Source organism: Arabidopsis lyrata (assembly GCF_000004255.2).
Source record: "Arabidopsis lyrata subsp. lyrata unplaced genomic scaffold ARALYscaffold_4, whole genome shotgun sequence".
NCBI classification, from domain to species: Eukaryota; Viridiplantae; Streptophyta; class Magnoliopsida; order Brassicales; family Brassicaceae; genus Arabidopsis; species Arabidopsis lyrata.
Genome location: NW_003302552.1, coordinates 11,167,023 through 11,186,801, shown reverse-complemented (window position 1 = coordinate 11,186,801; position 19,779 = coordinate 11,167,023). Strand labels below are relative to the sequence as shown.

Sequence of the window (19,779 nt, the reverse complement as noted above, 5' to 3'; positions counted from 1 at the left end):
ATTCAATTCTTTTATCATGCAAAATAATTTATTACCCATGGAGTAAAAGATTAATGGGGTGCTTAAGATAACATGGCATCATCGATCTATAAAATGGACGATAGTTTGGAACAGCTGACGACATGAAATTTTTTGTGGAAAACAATAATTTTGCATATTTTGGGGTTGATTAGAAGCTTAATTTTAAAATTGATAATTGTTGGAGCTTGGGTAGTTAAAATAGTTAATAGTAAAATTTTGGGTGTTGAAAAGATTACTGTTGGATCCATTTTATTAAAAAGATGAGTAAAGATATAAATAAGAAATTATTAGAGGCTAATGGAGAAAATTCTAGTAAAACAACGGGTTCTTTTTTTTTTTTTTGCGTGTGTACAAATCAAATGAAACAAGTATAAAATACCATATGTTGAATCTATATTTTATCTTCTATGCAATTTTTGTGTCAATTAAAAAACACCATATGACAAATGAAGTTTTTTCTCAACTCATTTTAACATGTTAAATCTTTTCAACAAGATTTAATTTAACTCATTTTCAATCATTTATTCAACTCACCATTGTATCTATTCAACAGTTGAATTGTTTATTCAATATAGTTGTTGTGTAGTATAACTAGTCTTATTGTGTAGACCACTAAAATACAGAAAAAGACAATACTTACTGAAATTATCTGTTAGAGGTTTACAAGATTAGAATGGTAAGTTGGACGAGGAATTATTCAACTGATGTCAAAGTATTTCTGATAGGCACAATTTTTGTATTTTGAGATGTTTCTATGTTAATAAATTAGCATGTCAATTTAGCTATAAAGTCATTTTCAATGTTATTATTAAAAAAAAAACAAAATTACGCATTTTACTAACATACATACAATTTTATACTAGAGTAAATACATGTCTTACTACAATGGAAGAACTTTCAAGCGTCGAGTTTGAAAATTATGGTTTCCATGAACGTAACTCTACCACTTTCTCAATTAGTAATATATATATAGTTTTTTTTTTGGTGAGATATATAGTTCTTGATATATATATATAAGATAATTATATTTATACTTGTACATAGTATAACGGTAAATACATATGAATTACTAATTTTTTTTTTTAGTATTTTGACATATATTCATATCCACTACCGAAGACATATAAGAACGACTACAAGTGAGGATATATAGTGTACACTTCATTTGCGACTGTGATATTAGTCGCTAAACGGTCGCAAAAGAGGGTTTTGCAACTGAATAACGACTATTTCCATTAGTCGCAAAAAAACGGTCGCAAAATTTCCGTGTATCACTATAGTCGCTAATTTGCGACTATTGTGCGACTATAAATATATCGTCGCAAATTACCGACTAATCTGTGACAGGTGAATATCGTTGCAAATGTGCGACTATTTTAGGACTCATTTATTATGGTGACAATTTAGTCCTTTATTAGTAACCATTTTGATACGAGATTTGGAGTTATTTGTAAATTTGTTTAGTCACAGTTTGGTCACATTTGTTAATTGTTCTGATCACAAACTAGTCAGAGTTTCTGAAACTTTTTGGTCACAGAATGGTTACATCTTATTAGTCCGAAACCTGTCCATTTCAAAAGCAAATGCATTCAAAAACCATTCAAATATCAATCAAGTACCATTCCAAACCATTCAAAAACTATCCTAATCAAAGCATAACATATCCTAATAAGTTCACATACACAGACAAAAGGAAACTAAAATCAAGTTGAATGATTTGAGGCGGTGTTAGATAGAGGAGAGGTTGGTGTGGTTCCAGTGGTGTGTCCTGCTGGTTGGACTGCATCTCCTATGGTGCCTGGAAGGGTGTCGGAAGGGTGGCAAGATAGTATTTCATGAGTGCATCGACATCAACTGGATTCACAACCTCAGGTATTGACGCACTAGGATCTGCCAAACAAGTGATTCAATCAAATTACAATTTCTCACTAAGCTATAAGAGTCGAGGCAAATCTTGTTAGAATGTCGGCTACCTTGATTGTAAGCAGAAACCAATTGTTGAATCAACTTTTTATCTCCTTCGGCTTTGAACAAGTTCGGTGAATTAAGCCCTGGTAAGAGGAAAATATCACATTGATAACTCGATATGAGAAGGTAAGAGCAATAAAAGGTTTGTGATCCATTGGTCCAAACATTATTACCTGTTAATATGAGATAATCTGCGCATTTAATCAGTATCAGTGGTATAGGCCTGCTTGACTCTTGCCGCTGGACAATGATCTCAATCGGAACACCAAACACTGAGTGCCAAAAAAAACGTCATATAGAGAAAGTTACAGCATTTCAAACAAGCAGAGCAGAATCTTAATAACTAATAGTTATCTCAAGAACGGACTAATAAGAGGATTAAGTATCCCCACTACCCTCCATCAAAGAATCAATTGACCTTTCGATTAACTAAATGTTTATAAACTGTATTCTCTCCATAAATTGCGATTAACTTACCATCTGAGCTGGCAACTCCCTGCAGATTTACAAACAATAGATATTAGAGACCAAACTTCAAATCAACGGCATACAATCAGATTTCAAACTCAAGTACCTTCTGCCACCTTTCGATGTCCGTCAAAATGGTCTTGCTTTTTTGTGCAGTCTTTTTGGCTGCCTAAGAGAAAACAAAGATCAAAGAATTTAGGTGTCAGAAGTTATAAAATGAAGCGACAAACATTCTTGTCAAGTCAATTCAAGAAGCTATACCTCTTCCATTTTGATCTTTCCAACGGAAACCTTTTCCTTTGTCTCAGTTATACCCTTCCTGACCAAGGTCCCGGTTGTGGCAGCAGCTGTTATGAGGTGTTCTTGCACGGCATGTCTAGTTGCCGGCTGCTGAAGAATTGCCCACCAGAAACTGCACTAAGAGCATTTAACTACGCTTTTAGACAGCTCATTCATTACCGTGCCCATGCCATCCAAACCAGCCTTAACCATGTACAAAAATAAAGAGGAATATTAGTCGAAATGTAGAAGCAAAAACTAATAACATTGGAAAATTAGAAGACCATTTACCATCTCAAGGAGAATGCTATCCTTGAGATTATATGCTGATATGCTATCATAGGTTAACTTAGGGAAAGGAAACACTAGTTATTGAAAGGTAAATTAGAAGTAAAGAACAAGCACATACTTAAACAAATAATAACTGAGATACAACAAACACAGTAGTTTCTTAGAATCAATATACAAACACAAACTTAAGCAAATTAGATGAGCAGCCACTATACTAACACACTCGTTTCTTAGAATCTTTATTTAACAATCAGATTAGAACAAATTAAAGACAAATCAAACCTTTTTCACTTTGAAATTCGAAAAAGCAATTATAAACATCATCTGAAGTAATATACTAACCTAAAATCAAACCAAAAAACCTAGAGAAACAGAGAAATGAAGCTAACATGGAATAAACAGAGCCAAGAAAGAAATCGAGTTAAAAACTGGTTGTAATCGAACACTATACAGCCCTAAACATCAAAAATAACAGCAGATCTAATATGAAATCGAGCAAATAAAACAAAATCAAGCATTTACAAATCACGAGAAGGAGAAGAGTCATAAACAGTACATGCCGGACCCGAGTCGGATGGACGTTGGCGACGGTCATTCTCTTGGCCGGAGGAAGCCATGTGATGGTCGGAGATGTGGAGGGTGAAGTTTAAGATATCGCAGTCTAGGGTTTGAGAGTGGTTTGGTCGGAGATGTCGAGGATGAAGGGTGAGAATAGGGTTTTTTTTTTCTTAAGTGTCGAGGATGAAGAGTAATAGAGAGTGGGCTTTTCATTTAACTGAGAATATTTGGTGTGTATAGGGTAGGATCGACTTTGTTTTAACCTAATAATTAAGTGTATTGGTCACTCTTTAGTCGCAAAATAGTGACAAACCAAAAAAAATGGGGGGAATCGAAACCGCCCAAACACTTAGCCAAAATCATAGAAATTTCACAAATCGTAGCTAAATGGTCGCTATATTGGTCGGTAAATAGTCAGAAGATACGTCCCAAAACAGTCGCTAAATGGACAGGGGTCCCAAACTAGTCCCAATTTAGCGACTCATTTGTGACTGTTTTATATTAGTCACAAGACAAAATTTAGAAATCTTCACATTGTGATCAAAAATGGTGATATATATCACCCACAAACACTCATATTAGTGGTATAGAGGATATAAAAGTGTTTTAGGTAGAAAAACTTTGCTAAACTCAAGTAATATAGATATTTTACTAAATCCCTAAACATTAATCATATGAGTAATGTAAAAGTATAAATAGATTTGGTACTTCTGAATGTTTTGTTAGTAAACATCAAAATTTATGATCTTGGTTGAGTTCTTATTACTAAGTTCGACCAAACACTTAGCAAAAATCTTAGAAATTTTACAATTAGTATCAAAATAGTCGCAACATTGGTCGGCAAATAGTTACAATATTTGTCGCAAAATAGTCGCTAAATGAACAATAGTTACAAAATGGTGGCACTTTTGCGACTGTTTTGTGACTGTTATCTATTAGTCACAAGACAAAATTTAGAAATCTACACATTGTGATCCAAAAGGGTGATATATATCACTCACAAACACTCATATTAGTGTTATAGAGGACATATATTAGTTTAAGGTTGAAAAACTTTGCAAAACCCAAGTAATATAGATATTTTACTAAATCTCTAAACATTACTCATAAGAGTAATGTAACAAGACAAAGAGATTTGGTAGTTTTGAATGTTTTGTTTGTAAACATCAATATATATGACTTTCGTTTTGTTTTTATTACTAAATAACATCAAATTAGTGTAGAATTGTTTAACTTTATATGTAAACAAATTTAAAATGTGAAATTTGTAAAACCAAAAATCGATAGTTGGTAAATAGTCGCAAGCCGGTCGCTTTCTCAGGTGTCAGTCGCAAAATCTTCAGGTGCTAGTCGCAAACCGGTCGCTTTCTCTGCATTTCAACGTGTTTTGAGCCAACTCTTTCCAACTAATTTGCAACTATAACAGGTGGTTGTTAACTAGTCGCTCTTTTGAGACTCAATTGCGACGATTATTTGAGACCAAAAGTTGAGTCGCACATCAGTCGCATATCAGCCACCCATTTGCGACTATAATAAATTAGTATGTAATCGGTTTTAAAATCGTCGCAAATTAACGACTAAGTAAAGACTATTTGTTTTAGTCGCAGAATAACGACTATATTCCATCTGTAAATATTGTGGTCGCTAAATAGTCGTTAAGAAGTCACAAAATAGTCGCAAACATTTGCGACTAATAATTCGGTCGCAAAGTTTAGTTGCAAAATGCAGATTTTCTTGTAGGTATAATGTTCTAAAATATTTCCTCTCTATGTTTGATGTTTAAAAAACTTAGTTCATTCTAGTTCCAGTCTTTTAAGTACTTTTTATTTCGCTTTTTGGATATTTTGGTGAATGTTAATATTTTGTACAATTTTTGATTTCTTAACACATATTGGTTAGCATTTTGTAATTTTTAATTAGTCATACTCAAAAAATAACTCACATAACCTATTTCTATATCTAACAAATCATAATATATGTTCTTGTAGAAGTTAGCGGAAAAAGAAAAATTTCAGAGTTCAATACCTTAATAACTTTGTCTATTGCTTGGTATTTTTTTGAAAATCTCAACGTGAATGAGATCATCTATATTCAATTGTATGTCGGAAATATGGATTTAAGAAAGAGAATATAAATTGCAAATTAATTTTAAAAAATCCAACAACATTTTATACAAATAAAATAGATGTCAAAAAACACTTGTGATTCCCTAATTCGAACATGGGTATGATGCAAGCATCATCATGAGTTTATCTATAATTCAATATTTTTATTATAAAAAAATTATTAAACATGTTAGTGACATACATAAGATTATTTTTCCAAGATGAATACATGGCTTATTGAAGTGGAAGGACTTTCAAGCCTAGAGTTTTAAGATTATGGTTTGGTGTCATTATAGTTGTGTAGTTACATACAATTATGTTCTAGATGTGATCCGTGTATGAAGTTGTGCAGTATCATCGTCTATGTTACGATCTTCACCCACTTAGTCATACCATACTTACGGTATAACATTTTCCATTTTGTTTTCAATATTCCAAATTTGAAATTTACTTAATTGGAATAGGTAAGTGAAGTTTATGTAGAATTTCTTCTCCTATGAGAAGTGATCATAGAGGGGGAACTATCGTCAATCAAGTCTACAATTTCTATAATGGACTACTGGTAATTAGTATTTTCAACATTGATATAAGACTATACGTACATTTAAAGTGCATTCGATTTATAAAAAACTACAGTCTCTGTGTTAATGTGTATAATATAATTATTTGATAGACAAATATTATGGGAAAAACTATGAAATGTACCACATTTCTCCAAAATCTTTCCAAATGTATCACATTTGGAAACTCCTTTCCAATCATACCACATTTGGAAGGTGGAGTTACGATTTTACCCCTCAACGCAAGGCAGTTTTCGCGCCGAAGAGCTGCCACTGATTTGACAACGTTTTGCTTACCTATTAATCTCTCCTCCTCGGTCCTCGTGCGCTTTAATCATCCATCGATTTTTCCATTGAGAGGAAACGATTCACTCTCGTCTCTCTCTCTCTTTCCCTTTATCTTCCTTCTCCTTCTGCTCCAAATATAGAACATGTAATTTTCGTTGTCAGATACTCTGCATGTAACTTCAATTGATTTTGTCCCCCGGTTCTAATCAGTGATTTAGTTCGTTAAATCCGGAAAGTTTATTTACTTGTCCTCATCTGAGGTGGATCAATTTTAGTCCCTGTTATATTAGGGTTATGTCCCTTTCCATCCCTAAAGCGATTTCTTCTTCATTTTTTCCGCGTTGCAGATGAGGTCCTCCGCTGGTAATTTGAATCCAAATTCGCCGGTTGGTAGATCCAGGCCATCGGTTTCGTTTGAAGACGACGACGACCCTTTCATCTCCGCCAAATCAACACCGTCCCACTCTAATCCTCCAAGGCGTCATGTTGTCCCTGAACCCGACAGGGAAAAGCTTCCCAAAAGACTCTACGCCACTGATTGCTACCCGCCTATCGGTCGTATCAATGCTTACTCTAAGCCTGAGTATCTTCTCGATCTTGTCGAAATCTTAGAAGGTACTAAAGAGTTAAATTATCTCCGCGCTTCATGCTTTGGTCCTCTATTTCAGCTTCCTGTCCGCAGATGTTCTTTTTCCGGCAAATTAGTGCATCAGATGTTGTGTAGAGGCCTCTACACAAAGAAAAAACACGAGCTTTGGTTTGTTTTCGCCGGTCAGCCCTTCCGATTTTCTTTAAGAGAGTTTGCTATTCTGACTGGGCTTGATTGTCGGCCGTACTCAAAAAAATCTGATATATTGAAGTCGCAGCAACCCATTCAACCAAAAAATCCTTATTGGAATGTTCTCATTGGTAAGGGAAACAAGGTTGTCCTCATTAAGGACATCGTTGAATGGTTGAGGGCAGACAAGATGAAGCCCAAAAAAGATAAGATGGAAGACTAGAGAAGGCTTCGTCTCGCCCTTATCGTCATCGTCGAAGGTATACTGATCTGCAGTTCCCAACCTGTCAAAGCTTCGGTACAAGTTGTTGAAATTGTTTCCGATTTGGAGCGTTTTGAAGCGTTTCCCTGGGGACGTGAGTCATTCCTTCTCACAATGCGAATGGTTAAGGTCAGTTCGAAGGTTAGCAGTCTCTCAGGCCTAATTGCGAAGTTCAACCAGTCTCATTCTTCAACCCACGGGTTCCCTCTTGTCTTCCAACTGCTTATGCTCAAGGCCATCCCCGAGTTTGAAAAATATCTTCCTAATCCTGATGATACGCAGACCATGGGTGATGGGTCTATCACCAATTTGCCTCCGTTGAAGACTTTTCACAACTCCAACATAATGGAGACAGAGCTAATTACGGGGGTAATGTCTCCTAAACTTTATAATTTTTCAATCTTTTCGTTATTGTTTGTTATTTGATTAATGATTGTGTTCAATGCAGTTGGTTATTGCCCCCCTGTTGCCTTCTGACGATCCGCCTCACCCATCGATCAACATTTGGGGTGATGAAGTCTCTGACCCGGCTCTTGACTATATGGAAAGGCTTATCGGTGGCGGATACAAGTTCACACGAGGGGACTGGAGAGGTGGGTGGCGTTCCTGGCCGCCGATAGTCGTTGATGAGAACCTCAAAGAAGACAATGTTCGCAAGCCTGAGAAGGTGTCTTTTAGGCGTCCAAACATCAACTTTGTAATCCCTGAGACTTCCCAGGGTGGTCCATCAAAGGGTAAGGGGAAGGTTACTGAAGATAAAGATCCCTGTCCTCCAATGGGACCTGAGGGACAAGATGTTCTCCATGCTCTGATCATGGAACAAGTTAATGCGAAATTTCGTGAATTGAAGGATGAATTGATTGTTAAGCTTTGTCGGATGGTAGTTGTTGAGAAGTCTTTGATGAAAGACGAACTGTTAGACGAGATCATTAGCAATCTGCGCCATGGGGGTAAGTTTCCAACCCCGTCGGGTGAAAAGTCTAGTGGTGACGATATTGTCCCCCCCCCCCAGAAAGCTTTCTCACCAGATAAGGACAAGGACACTGGTGGACATACGGCTGCAAGGGCACCATTGGACATACGGCTGCAAGGGCACCATTAGACCAGGTACAAGCAAGGGCACCTTTGTACAGACATCTGATTCCTCCCATGTCCAGATAGATCCTCCTGCGCCATCTGGTCCTCAAACCCCGTCTTTTGGTTTTGATCAATCGAAGGGGAAAAGCAATACTCAAATTTTGGAGGAATTTCAGAAACAAGCCTGGTCTGAATACGGCGGATTGTCTGATGTTTTACAAAACATTAACCAGTCTTATGCATCTCCATCTCGTCCTTCTGCGTCTGGTCCTTCTGCGTATGTTCCTTCTGGGACTGGTTCTTCTGCTCTTGGTCCTTCGGGAACTGTTGTTTCTGCTTCTGCTGGTGCTTCTACTTCTAGTCCCTCTACGGCTGGGGTGTCTACACCGAAGTTCTCTGGTGATCACAACGTAAGTTCATGTCTTCGAATTTTGGTTGTTTGAATTTTCGTTCATGTCTTCCTTAATAACCCCATTTCTTTCATCTTATTCAGCCCAAAGACTTCCAAACGCCATTGCCTACTATACACGAGGACAACGCAGACGACTTCCACAACGAGATGGTTGTAGATGATCACAACGTAAGTTAAAATAAAGTCTTGAGAAATTGTTTATTTATTTTCTTTTTTTTTTAATTTCTTTTCTTCTTTACTTGTTCAAGCCCAACGACTTCCAAACGCCTCATCAAGATATAGAGAACGAGGAAACTGAAGAATCTGAGGATGGCGAAGATACAGACCAGGTTTGTCTGTTGCTCTGCAAACATATATTTCTGTCTTTCCATGGATATGATCCATTCTTCTAATAACCTATTTAACAGGTCCATGTTGAGAAATCTGGTGGTGGGTCTGAAAACGTCGATGTTATTGTTGATTGTGAGGAGAGAAAAGAAGATGTAATTGAAAAGTCTGTTGGTGCGTCTGAGACTGCTGTCGAGGATGTTGTTGTAGAGACCAAGTCTCAGTCGGGGGACGAAAACCAAATTATGGGAGACGAGAGTAGTGATGGGAGTCATGGAGGATCTGATCCCGAGGAAGGGCAAGATGAGGAAGCTGTAGTACAGGCGGAGGTATAATTATTTCCCATTGGAAAACCAAACCTCATTTGATCATGTTTTGTCCCTGAAATATATCGTCCCCATCTTATTAGGCAAACAAATCATGGCCGCCAGAGCTTTTTAAATCTCCAAGAGCTGCTGATGTACAACAGGTTGACAGTCAAGAGGTATGTTTATCTTAATTTTGTTCACTTTTTTGTTTTCAAGAAGAAAATTGCCTAACAATTTTCCTAACAATTTGTTTTTGTTTCCTAACAATTTTTTTTTGGATAGCCTAATGCTACTGGTGGTGGTTTGGCAAAGTCGAAAAAAAGAAAACATTCTTCTGTTGGTGATGCTGTTGAAGGAGATTCTTCTAAGCCGATGCTCCCTTCCAAAAGGGCAAGGAATAAACCCCAACGTTTCCGTGACCCAGTCCAAGGAGTCACAGGGACCAACAATGATTCGCAAACAACTGATGAGGTCCTCCACCCACTTGAAAAAGTTAATGATGAGGTCCGTAAAAAATTCTTGTCCACTCTCAAAAATTATCGAACCAGGTATTTTGTATTTAGTTTCCCCATTAATATATTTTTCCTCTTTTTTTCACAAATTTTATTGGAATTTTTTTTATTTTCCATCAATGCACTCAGGGAGTTCGTTCTTGATGGACACGTTGTTCCCAAGTCCTTTTTTAAGGATATGCACACTCCGCAGCAACCTGTCCACCAAGAGGTACGGTTTATTTATTCTAATGATTCATAGCTATTTTATTTAAGTACATGACCTCTAAATATTTATGGTCCCTATACAATTCAGCACATCGATGCCATGCTAAGTCTTTTGGCGCGGAGGTTTGGTGATGCTTTGGTCCAGGGTAGGGCTGCTATACTTGATTCATGGTTTGCCCTTAACCTTTGCGAGCTCTATCCTCGTTTCAAGAAGTCTAAATCCAAATCTGAGTGGGCGTGGAACAGTAAGGTAAGGGACTACGTCAGAGGAATAGTCCCCGGGCGATTCATGAGACAGGCTTGGTTCTCCGATGTGGACACTCTATACGCGCCTTTTCATATGTCTGGCGGACACTGGGTTGCGCTTGTCATAGATTTGAAAGAAGGGACCATCGCTGTACTTGACCCTAACGAGGGCGCCGAAACCGCCAAACAGATGGACCTGTTGATGAAACCTCTGCTTGTCTTGTTTCCTTTTATCATCAAAGCACTTGTCCCCAAAGCTCATCTCGGAAATCATCAAGTCCCCCGTGAGTTCGTCTATGATTGTCTTCCTGAAATCCTCCAATGCGAATATGAAGACGACAGTGGTCCTCTTGTTGCGAAGTTCATTGAACTTCATTTCCAAGGCATTAACCACGACACCATACCCGAAGATGATTTCGTGGAGAATGTCAGAATGAGATTTGCGGTCGACATCTTTGAGGAGTTTGTTGAGCCTCTTCGTGTTTGATGCCCCTTTCAATTTTTCCGTCTAAGAACTTATGTCTTTTGTATTATTATTTTCTCTATGCTTTTGTCTTCTTGGATGCTTAGGAACTTCATATTTTAAAACTACTTTGATGCTTTAGGAAGGGAATTTGGTTTTAAATCATATTTATGTTGGATTTTACTTATATATATCATAGAATTCATGGACGGTATACTCATCGTCCCCCGGTTAAAACCATGGACGATGTTTTGGCTATCAACCTTATTAAAACAAGGAAACTAGATATTTAAACACCCAATAACAATGTCAGAATCCAGCTACTCTCAACTGTTGTCTCCCCTAATGCCTTACGTCCTTACTTATTGCCCCTAACGGGGACAACATTGATCTTCCATTGATGTGCGATCGACTTGACCTTTACCAAGAAGACATTAAATCGCTTCAGCATACTGTTGGTCTTCTGCAACGCTCCCCTCGTTCCATTGTCGACGTCCTTCGTTTATGTCCTCCAAGGCTCATTCTCGTCCTCGCGCTTATAGCCGCCTTCATGCTTGGCACTTATGTGTAGCGTTCAGAGTTTTAAGCTATTTTTTTCATCCTTCGGCTATTATGTCCCCTAGTTGTTATATCGTGGGACTCGCGTGATATGTTTGTCCCTTTCTTCTTGATACCCGAATTAAAATATAATTGTAAGGATGATATTTATTGGAATCATGATTGCCCCAGAAATTTTTATTTATATGCCAATGTAAATATTTATCTCCATGTCCCCCAATACATGGAGATAGCAGCTATCCCTTAGAATATTTATTTACAAAATAAGAATTGAGGTCTTGTCACTTTTATTAGTATTTACTATACTACATTCATTGTCCTCAACTACTATTCCAATACTCTAACAACAGCCCTTTAATTTTAAGTATAGGTTTTTGTCACTTCTAATTTATTAGTTACTTTTCCACATTCAATTGTCCCTAACCACTCCCTCTATTGTCTTCGCCAATATTATCTTCTGTGACTAACTTCTATATATAGTTATTGTGGCTATATGGAAGCCAACAGTCTCCATACTGCCAACATGTTTTTATGGCAAAAGCTTCCCAAACATCTTAGGCTTACGATTGTCCTTCTTGTTGGTAAGTCATGTTACCGGCACTTAGGACCGCTAATTCTCTCTGGTAACGCTGGCCGTCGTCTCGCTCTTGATCCTTATGTTTTGCGTGAGACTTCTCTGGCTCTCCTTGAAGCGCATCCTCAATATGTTTTCATCGGATCACCCCTTTACTTGTTTGTTTTACGATGTGTAAAGGCTGGGAATCCCGTTGCTTGTTACTTAGAGAGCATTAGGCTCGCTGCAGTCGATGGGTTAATAAACGAAGCAATGGACATTCTCGCTCTTTTACCCGATCCATCCCCCAAAATTCTATTCACAAAGAGTCTCTATCTTGTCTCTGTTAATCTACCTATCGATGCCATCACCGCCATGAATCTATTCAAACACAAAGTTGTCTCTTCCCGCAACGCTACTCGTGTGTCCACGCTTGTGATGTCCGATATTAAGAAGATCGCCCCCAACCAAAATAGATTCAACTGGACTGCTATACCTGCTACTTGATCCATCCCCCTCGTCGATATTCAGAATGTTCTAAATGTAATTTTTGGAACCCCTGTCCTCTCTGTGTTAATTGGTGGGTCTTATGATTTGTTTTTTGTATCTTTATATTGTCTCTCATCGCTCTTTGTCTTCGGAGACATATGATATTAAAATTATATATATTGTTTGTACGAATAAGCTGTGAGATGTGCTTGCAAGTTTCTTTATATTACATCAACTTTCCACATACTACATGTCATACTACTTCCATTTACCAAAAGATAACCACATGGATAAAATAAAAAATTTGACCGACTAAATTTGATAGAAAGGACTTGTTACTTTTTCAACCCATTTCTTACTACATGAACCAAAATTAATTTCCGTTAACTATCCAAACTACAAAACCAACAAAATCCGGGGATGGATTCTAATCCCCAACCTTAGAGAGGATTTTTGCAAGTTGCTCTATTGTGGCCATCCTGTCCACACGTAGTGCATTTGTTTGGTTTCTTCTTTTTCCAATTTGCGCCCTAGACATCCATGGATACAGTTTGTTAGATTTCATCGAAAGGGACGGAATGTATTATTATTAAATGCCCTACTTACTTGTTTCTCTCCCCGCGATGGTATACGTACAGTCCTAGGTCGCCCGCCTGGTCTTCTTGTTTTTGGTGGAATCACAACCACCTCACTAATAGTGTTCGGGACCTCGGTGTCCTTTTCCTTTGGCGGAGGTAGAATATGCTCACGCCATAGCTTACGCCACTCCGTCACGAATGCATAGCTCCCGACCAGTGAGTATATGTCCACGTTCCTTATCCCCACCGCAGCCAAAGCGTGACAACACGGCACCATTAGCACATCAAATACCCTGCAAGTACATGTCTTCTTCTCTAGATCCACCGTGAAAACGATTCCAAAACCGTCGTTCACTTGATAAATCCATTCACTTGCTGCTATGACTGCACAATCAGTAGCTTCTTTAAGATGATCTATTAGCATTTCCTCGATTTCCGGCGTACATCTTGTCCGAGTTTTCGTTGCAACTTCTCTTCTTTCGCAAAACCAACGCATTAACATTGTCCTTATGAATTCCACCATCGTCACTATGGGGAAATCTATGGCTTTTTGCATTGCAGCATTTAGGGACTCCGAGATGTTGCTGCTCATCACATTGTATCGCATGCCCGGGAAGTAAGCAAGTGTCCAATGAGAAATCCCTATCTCTACCAAATAATTGGCACACTTAATGTTTCTTCTTTGAATTTCTTCAAACCAATATCGTAAATCTCATGCAGTGTAAGATCTAGCCGCATTGGAGACCATTTTCGCAAGTCCCTCACACTTAAAATGGTGGACAACGTTCCTAAACAAATGAACAGTGCAGCACGCATGTTTTGCGAGAGGGTACACCGTCCTTAGTCCAGCATAAATGGCTGCATGTCTATCAGAGACGAAGACGAGATCTTCCTCATCAGGGACAATCTGCAAAAGCTGTTCGAAAAACCACGTCCACCCTGCGATGTTCTCACTGTCAATGATACCGAATGCTAGTGGGAATATTTGGTAGTTTCCGTCTTGTCCACTCGCAGCAACCAAACAGCTTTTGTATTTTCCTTTCGTTTGTGTTCCATCTATCACTATTACTTTCCTCAGATACTTATACCCAGCAATTGAAGCCCCAAACGCAAAAAAAAAGATATTTGAACCGAATATCCCCTCCTCAGTGTAATCCGTATGAACTGTGGACAACGTACCTGGATTGGTTGTCCTCAATAGATGCAGGTATGTCTGCAAGAACTTATAGCTGTCTTCCTCACTACCACGAGCTCTTTTCATTGCCATCTCTTTCGCGTGCCAAGCTTTCATGTATGATATCGTTACGTTTAGCTCTTCCAATACTATCTCTGGTAGTTCACAAGCCCTCGGTCCCTTCTTCCCATGCGCATATTTTGCTTTTAGCAAATCACCTAGAATCGATTGTGTTGCTTTCATCCCGTACTTAGACCGCGATTTCACATCACAACTATGTTTCAGAGTTGCTGTTCGAATTTGTTCTCGTGAAACGTTGCATATATCCTCCAGTGACATTTGGAATCATGGCATATCGCAATTACCCGCCTTTTGTCTGAAGCTTTAATTCGGAAATTGAATAGCCTTTTAATAGAGTACACACACAACGCCCTATGCAACTCGGCTTTGTTCTTGAATATCTTTCCAATATATATTGAATCACCCGCCTTCCTAAGATTCATGTTTGTTGTGTCTTGAGCAACTCCTTTTGCGTTGTCCTTAAATGGTGCGGTATCTCTAATCATCTCAAGATCGTCCCCCACTAATTCAGTAAACATGTTTTCACCCAATGTAAGTTGCGAACTTGTTTGCCCCATTTGGAATGACATTTCTGCACTTTCCTCTCCACCACTACAACCCATGACCTCCTCTTGTAAATTTTCTTGTCGTTCTCCGACATCAAAAGCTGAAGCATCTGGTCTTCCTTCCAGAAGCATATGATTTCGTCCAGTCGCGTCCCATGTGGTCCCTCTATAGTCAGTATCAATCGTTTATTTCCTTAGCGCACTTGTCCCTCTTTCTCTCATTCGTCTATCCTCTCCAACCCTACCGCCCAAGCCCTCCTCTCTATTTCCTTGTCCTTCTCCGTCATCAAAAGGTGAAGCATCTTCTCTTCTTGGCAATGCTGTAACCGGAACGTCCACTAGCCCTAACGCAGCCTGATTTCGTCCACTGCCTGTATTCCTTCTTCCACAACTACTGTCCCAAGGAGGAATTAAACTATCCGACGTTTCTGTCCCCTGCGAATTTGCCCCTATTTGCCTCATTTTTATTTGCCCCATTTAGATTGACATTTCTACACTTCCCTCTCCAGCACTACTTTCTCTTCTGCCCATCTCAGCAACCTCAACTTCAACTAGCTGAAACCCCGATTGTCCCCTCATTAAATAGTCGATCTGGTCCCCCACCACATTGTCATCCACCTGTCCCCGCAATATTTCGTCTTCAGTCGTTATTGTTTTCTCCTTTGAAATCTTCCAAGGATCCCAATCCGGTGGGTACTCTGTTTCTATCAACTTACTCATGGCATCAAAGTCATAATCTCCGGAATCTTCTTCCTCACTTAACATATTATCTTCTGAGTCGGATTCCCATCCCCCGCAATCGCTACCCGTATCCAATTCTCCAACTAGTTCCTCTTCTCGTCGCTTCTTTGCATTTTCCTTGTCAAGCAAAGCTTTCTTCCTCTTATAAGACTCTTCAAACTCATATATCTCAGCTAAAAATTCCTCTTCCTCAAAACTAACTGGGATAAACTGTGTGCTGTCACCAGCACTCTCCACTGCGTTGTCCCCGACAGCATTCGAATCTGGTCCGTTGATTGCGTGTTGTCCCCTGGTGTTTGCACACTCTTCATCGTCTTCTACTAAAGTTAGATACATGTTCATACCTCCTTTATCTACCCTTAACTTTTTGAACTTCGACAATGAACTCTCGCTATCAACAGAGACAGGAGGCATCTTTTGTTGCGTGAAGACAGTGTCTCCTCCTTCGAACCAAAAACTCAGCTCCAATTTTGTCCTTTTCCTGTTTACTCCAAACGCTGTAGCAATTTTCTGTTCAACATCAGTAATTGTGTCTCCTTCTCCTACATCTACACACTTTGCATATTTCTTTGCTGACATCTTGAATCGCCACTCACCACTTTCTTTGCATTCCCATGATCCGACCAATATCATTACTCCTTCGTCCATTGAAACCTGTCGTCCTCCATTTAATACACCAAATTAGTATGATAGTTGGATGCATTTATCACAAACTAACAATCCTAACCGTTTTTCGAAGGACTACAATTAAATTCATAAATTTACCTTCAAAAGCTTTTACTGTCCTTCCTTCTACCCCAACTTCAATTTCGTCCAGCATAAGGGTTTTCTCCCCAGAATTCTAGTTTACCCAGATCTACACACAACCTTCTTTTACATGATGTATTAGTAGAGCAATTATGGCCTAACCCTACTCTATTATCATAATATTAAAAAGTTTTCCGTACGCACTTGTAAACGTCCCAGCATTAAATGCACCTTCTCACTCTTCTCCCGCGACGCCCCAAGATGTCCCTTTTACCCTGACACACACATCTGTGCATTAAATGCACACTGCTCCCTCTTCTCCCGCGACGCTCGAAGATGTCCATTGATCTGACACACACATCTGTCTCAATCAGAGGTAATTTGGTCCGGATCTCTGCGTGTGGCATCCAAATGTGGTAGATTTGGCAAACTTTTTTGAAATGTGGTAGTTTTGGAATGCCACATTCTGAAATGTGGTAGATTCAGTCAAATTCCCAATATTATGGTAGGATAAAATGAGGAGTAAATTTATTATTGTATCTGAACAGCAAATTCGAGACTGTTGTTGCGCTGGAGGTAGGTAAGTCCTTCTTCGGCAATGTGATTGACTATTTTACTATACAAGTTTATTGAGTCAAGTAGAATATTACGACTTAACAAGCAAGCTTTGATGAAAATTCTCAGCCAAAATGTTTTGGAATTAAACACTATCTAGGAAAACTTGCAAAGGATAATAATATTTAGAAATCATATTTCCTTTTTTCCGTTGACTTAATATCGATTAAAAATCACATAATATCTTTGATACATTATATATGGTGAGTTGAATCTTGGTCTTTCTCTTGCGGGGCCTAAAACTGAGCAAGAAACAAAGTTCAATTCTGCAGCTTATTATGAAAATTGTTTAAGCCTAAACAAATTATTGAACGTAACATAGGAATCAATGTCAACAGTACAGATGATTACGAAATATCACATTTGGTGTAGTGCCCTCACTTTAAATCTTTAATTATTTGTATTATATTTTCCAAAATCAAAATTATTTTTATTTTATTATTATTTTTATAGTTATTTTCTACAGCACGTTGGGGCTGAAACTGGATTTGAAGATATAGTAAGGCTCCTCCTTGAAAGAGGATCAGAAGTGCGAAGATATATAGTTTTCTAAACACTGACCTCCCTATGTTTGATGTTCTAAAAACTTATTTCATTATGGTTTAAGTGTTTCAAGTACTGTTTATTTCAGTTTGCAGATATTTTGGTGATATATCAACATTTTGTATGAATTCTGTTTTCAACATTTTGTATGAATTCTGTTTTCTAAAAACATTTTGGTTAGCATTTTGTAATTTTTAATTAGTACTACTAATTTAGCGAATCACAATATATATTCCTATCGAAATAATCAAAAAAGAGCAAATTTTATAATTAAATAATCAAAAAAGAGCAAATTTTATAATTCCATACCTCCAAAAACTTTGATAAGCGTGCATGTTGCTTAGTCTAATTATACCTCGCTAATATGGAATTAAAAAACAGATATGTATTGTAAATTAATTTTAAGAAATCCAACAGCATTTTACCAAATAGATCTCGATGATCAGAATGGATGATTTTAATGGTTATTGAGGAAGATAAGATTTTTTCCAAGCTATAATCTCAGACTATCTGTCGGGACTTTTTATTTTCTAGTCGGTATGTGTCTGGTTTTCTAAAGACAAACTACTATAGCATTTTTATTGTATAATGATACACACTTTCGAGAGATGATTATATTCACAAAACAAGTTTCATAAGTCTTCTATTTCATATTTATATATCATTATATTTGAAACAACCGCACCCGTTTTTTTTTAATTAATTAACTAATATCCCCATAAATATTAATTAATTTTCTCCAATTAAAAATCATGCCAAAACCAAATAAGCATTTAACACACATAAACACACCGTTTCCGAGTTTATTAAATATAAATACTTCGACTCGACAATCTGATTAAAACAACAACAACGACGAGTCGAAATAATCCTATGATTCCACGATGGCGCTGTTTCTTTCCCTGCACCATAAAGAAAGAGATGGGGAAGTATTATCACAAATACTTACGTGAGTCGATGAGGAAGAGGATGATTAGGACTCGTCGTTGTTGTTGTTTTAATGAGATTGTCGAGTCGAAGTATTTATATTTAATAAACTCGGAAACGGTGTGTTTATGTGTGTTAATGCTTATTTAGTTTTGGCATGATTTTTAATTGGAGAAAATTAATTAATATTTATGAGGATATTAGTTAATTAGTTAAAAAAAAAAAAAACGGGTGCGGTTGTTTCAATATTTCATAGGGAACAAGGATAGAGGGATTCTATCATTTTCGAGAAAGTGGATATATTTCAACGGTTTTTACATTTATAAAGACATTAGTTCACTCTCAATAGTTTTGATGTTCATTTCGGTCCAAATTTCGGAAACATCACTCCAAATTTATATCAAATCTATTTTAACTCCGAGCACCAAAATGCAACTACTAAAAGACTATCCAAACCAAAATCACTTCTTTTATTTTCCGACACATCAACATCTAATCAATAGACTTGAGACGTGTCAAGATCATGTGAGTTAAAAAATTTGAAAGCCTAATTTATATAATTTAATGTTTTTAGTACTTTTCTAATATCTTAATATAATAAAAATTTATCGTTAATATGTATACATGTTTTAAAGAGGCTTTAGGCCACCTAAAACATAGGACCGGCCCTGATCTATTGCCTTGTTATTGTTTCCACATATGATTCTAGAATTTGCAGCTTGTATCGGTTTGTGATAAATGTGGGAGAAGAATGGTCATATCTCAAACCAATCTTACAAGACATCAGAATATGCTCAATCATTTAAAGAGGTCAAGTTTGTGTTTTTTTTTAATTGAATGTAAAATTTACTCAACCAAAACACCTTGTTACAATGAATGCATCGGTTTGTTTTGAGACTTTTGAAAAGATAGAAAAAATATAGAACAATTAGAGAGGAAACTTTGAAAATTAGCTTAAATTGTGTGTGGTCGAGTGGGGAACTATAGTTGTAGACATTCGTCGTGGAGATAGTCCCCCATGTCTCTGATCGAGCTGATTCTGTTTTGCATGTGTTGGTGTCGGATCTCGCACGGATGGTTCGGGACCAACCAAAGATT

General features: G+C 37.6%; 4 protein-coding genes across 6 annotated transcripts; 1 reads left to right on the top strand and 3 right to left on the bottom strand.

Annotated features, from left to right (window-relative positions):
• Positions 1-1,573: 1,573 nt before the first annotated feature.
• Positions 1,574-8,729, bottom strand: LOC9316953 (uncharacterized Rho GTPase-activating protein At5g61530). The gene is made up of 7 exons (XM_021029012.1): positions 8,604-8,729; positions 2,719-2,874; positions 2,564-2,626; positions 2,467-2,485; positions 2,163-2,261; positions 1,995-2,072; positions 1,574-1,911 (listed from the first exon to the last, which is right to left on the bottom strand). The coding sequence occupies exons 1-7, from the start codon at positions 8,727-8,729 to the stop codon at positions 1,811-1,813; spliced, it is 642 nt and encodes a 213-aa protein (XP_020884671.1). The 3' UTR covers positions 1,574-1,810.
• A 1,463-nt stretch (positions 8,730-10,192) lies between these two features.
• LOC110229160 lies at positions 10,193-11,200 on the top strand. Its single transcript, XM_021028465.1, has 2 exons — positions 10,193-10,425; positions 10,510-11,200. Exons 1-2 carry the CDS (start codon positions 10,393-10,395, stop codon positions 11,152-11,154), a joined length of 678 nt encoding a protein of 225 aa, XP_020884124.1. The 5' UTR covers positions 10,193-10,392; the 3' UTR covers positions 11,155-11,200.
• A 1,910-nt stretch (positions 11,201-13,110) lies between these two features.
• Positions 13,111-14,769, bottom strand: LOC110229159. 2 transcript variants are annotated; one of them, XM_021028464.1, is made up of 2 exons: positions 13,337-14,769; positions 13,111-13,260 (listed from the first exon to the last, which is right to left on the bottom strand). In XM_021028464.1, exons 1-2 carry the CDS (start codon positions 13,913-13,915, stop codon positions 13,171-13,173), a joined length of 669 nt encoding a protein of 222 aa, XP_020884123.1. In that variant the 5' UTR covers positions 13,916-14,769; the 3' UTR covers positions 13,111-13,170. Both variants share the same exon structure in this region; 1 of them encodes a protein (XP_020884123.1).
• A 24-nt stretch (positions 14,770-14,793) lies between these two features.
• Positions 14,794-17,086, bottom strand: LOC110229158. Of its 2 annotated transcripts, XM_021028463.1 has the most exons (3): positions 16,801-17,086; positions 16,615-16,716; positions 14,794-16,503 (listed from the first exon to the last, which is right to left on the bottom strand). In XM_021028463.1, the coding sequence occupies exon 3, from the start codon at positions 16,495-16,497 to the stop codon at positions 15,586-15,588; it is 912 nt and encodes a 303-aa protein (XP_020884122.1). In that variant the 5' UTR covers positions 16,498-16,503; positions 16,615-16,716; positions 16,801-17,086; the 3' UTR covers positions 14,794-15,585. The 2 variants fall into 2 exon arrangements, with proteins under 2 accessions (XP_020884122.1, XP_020884121.1); XM_021028462.1 differs by lacking the exon at positions 16,801-17,086 and having other exon boundaries at positions 16,615-16,778.
• Positions 17,087-19,779: the final 2,693 nt, after the last annotated feature.

Bases quoted from the DNA above. Each gene is read 5' to 3' on its own strand.
- LOC9316953 (XM_021029012.1), bottom strand. From the start codon at position 8,729: ATGGGAGGAATCAGATGTCTGTACAAAGGTGCCCTTGCTTGTACCTGG. The intron at 2,875-8,603 runs GTGAGAAAGCTT...AAATGCTCTTAG, and splicing joins AGTGTCCTTGTCCTTATCTG to TGCAGTTTCTGGTGGGCAAT. The intron at 2,627-2,718 runs GTATAGCTTCTT...GTTTTCTCTTAG, and splicing joins GAAAGATCAAAATGGAAGAG to GCAGCCAAAAAGACTGCACA.
- LOC110229160 (XM_021028465.1), top strand. From the start codon at position 10,393: ATGCACACTCCGCAGCAACCTGTCCACCAAGAG. The intron at 10,426-10,509 runs GTACGGTTTATT...TATACAATTCAG, and splicing joins AGCAACCTGTCCACCAAGAG to CACATCGATGCCATGCTAAG.
- LOC110229159 (XM_021028464.1), bottom strand. From the start codon at position 13,915: ATGCGATACAATGTGATGAGCAGCAACATCTCGGAGTCCCTAAATGCT. The intron at 13,261-13,336 runs GTAAGTAGGGCA...ATGGATGTCTAG, and splicing joins CATCGCGGGGAGAGAAACAA to GGCGCAAATTGGAAAAAGAA.
- LOC110229158 (XM_021028463.1), bottom strand. From the start codon at position 16,497: ATGGACGAAGGAGTAATGATATTGGTCGGATCATGGGAATGCAAAGAA.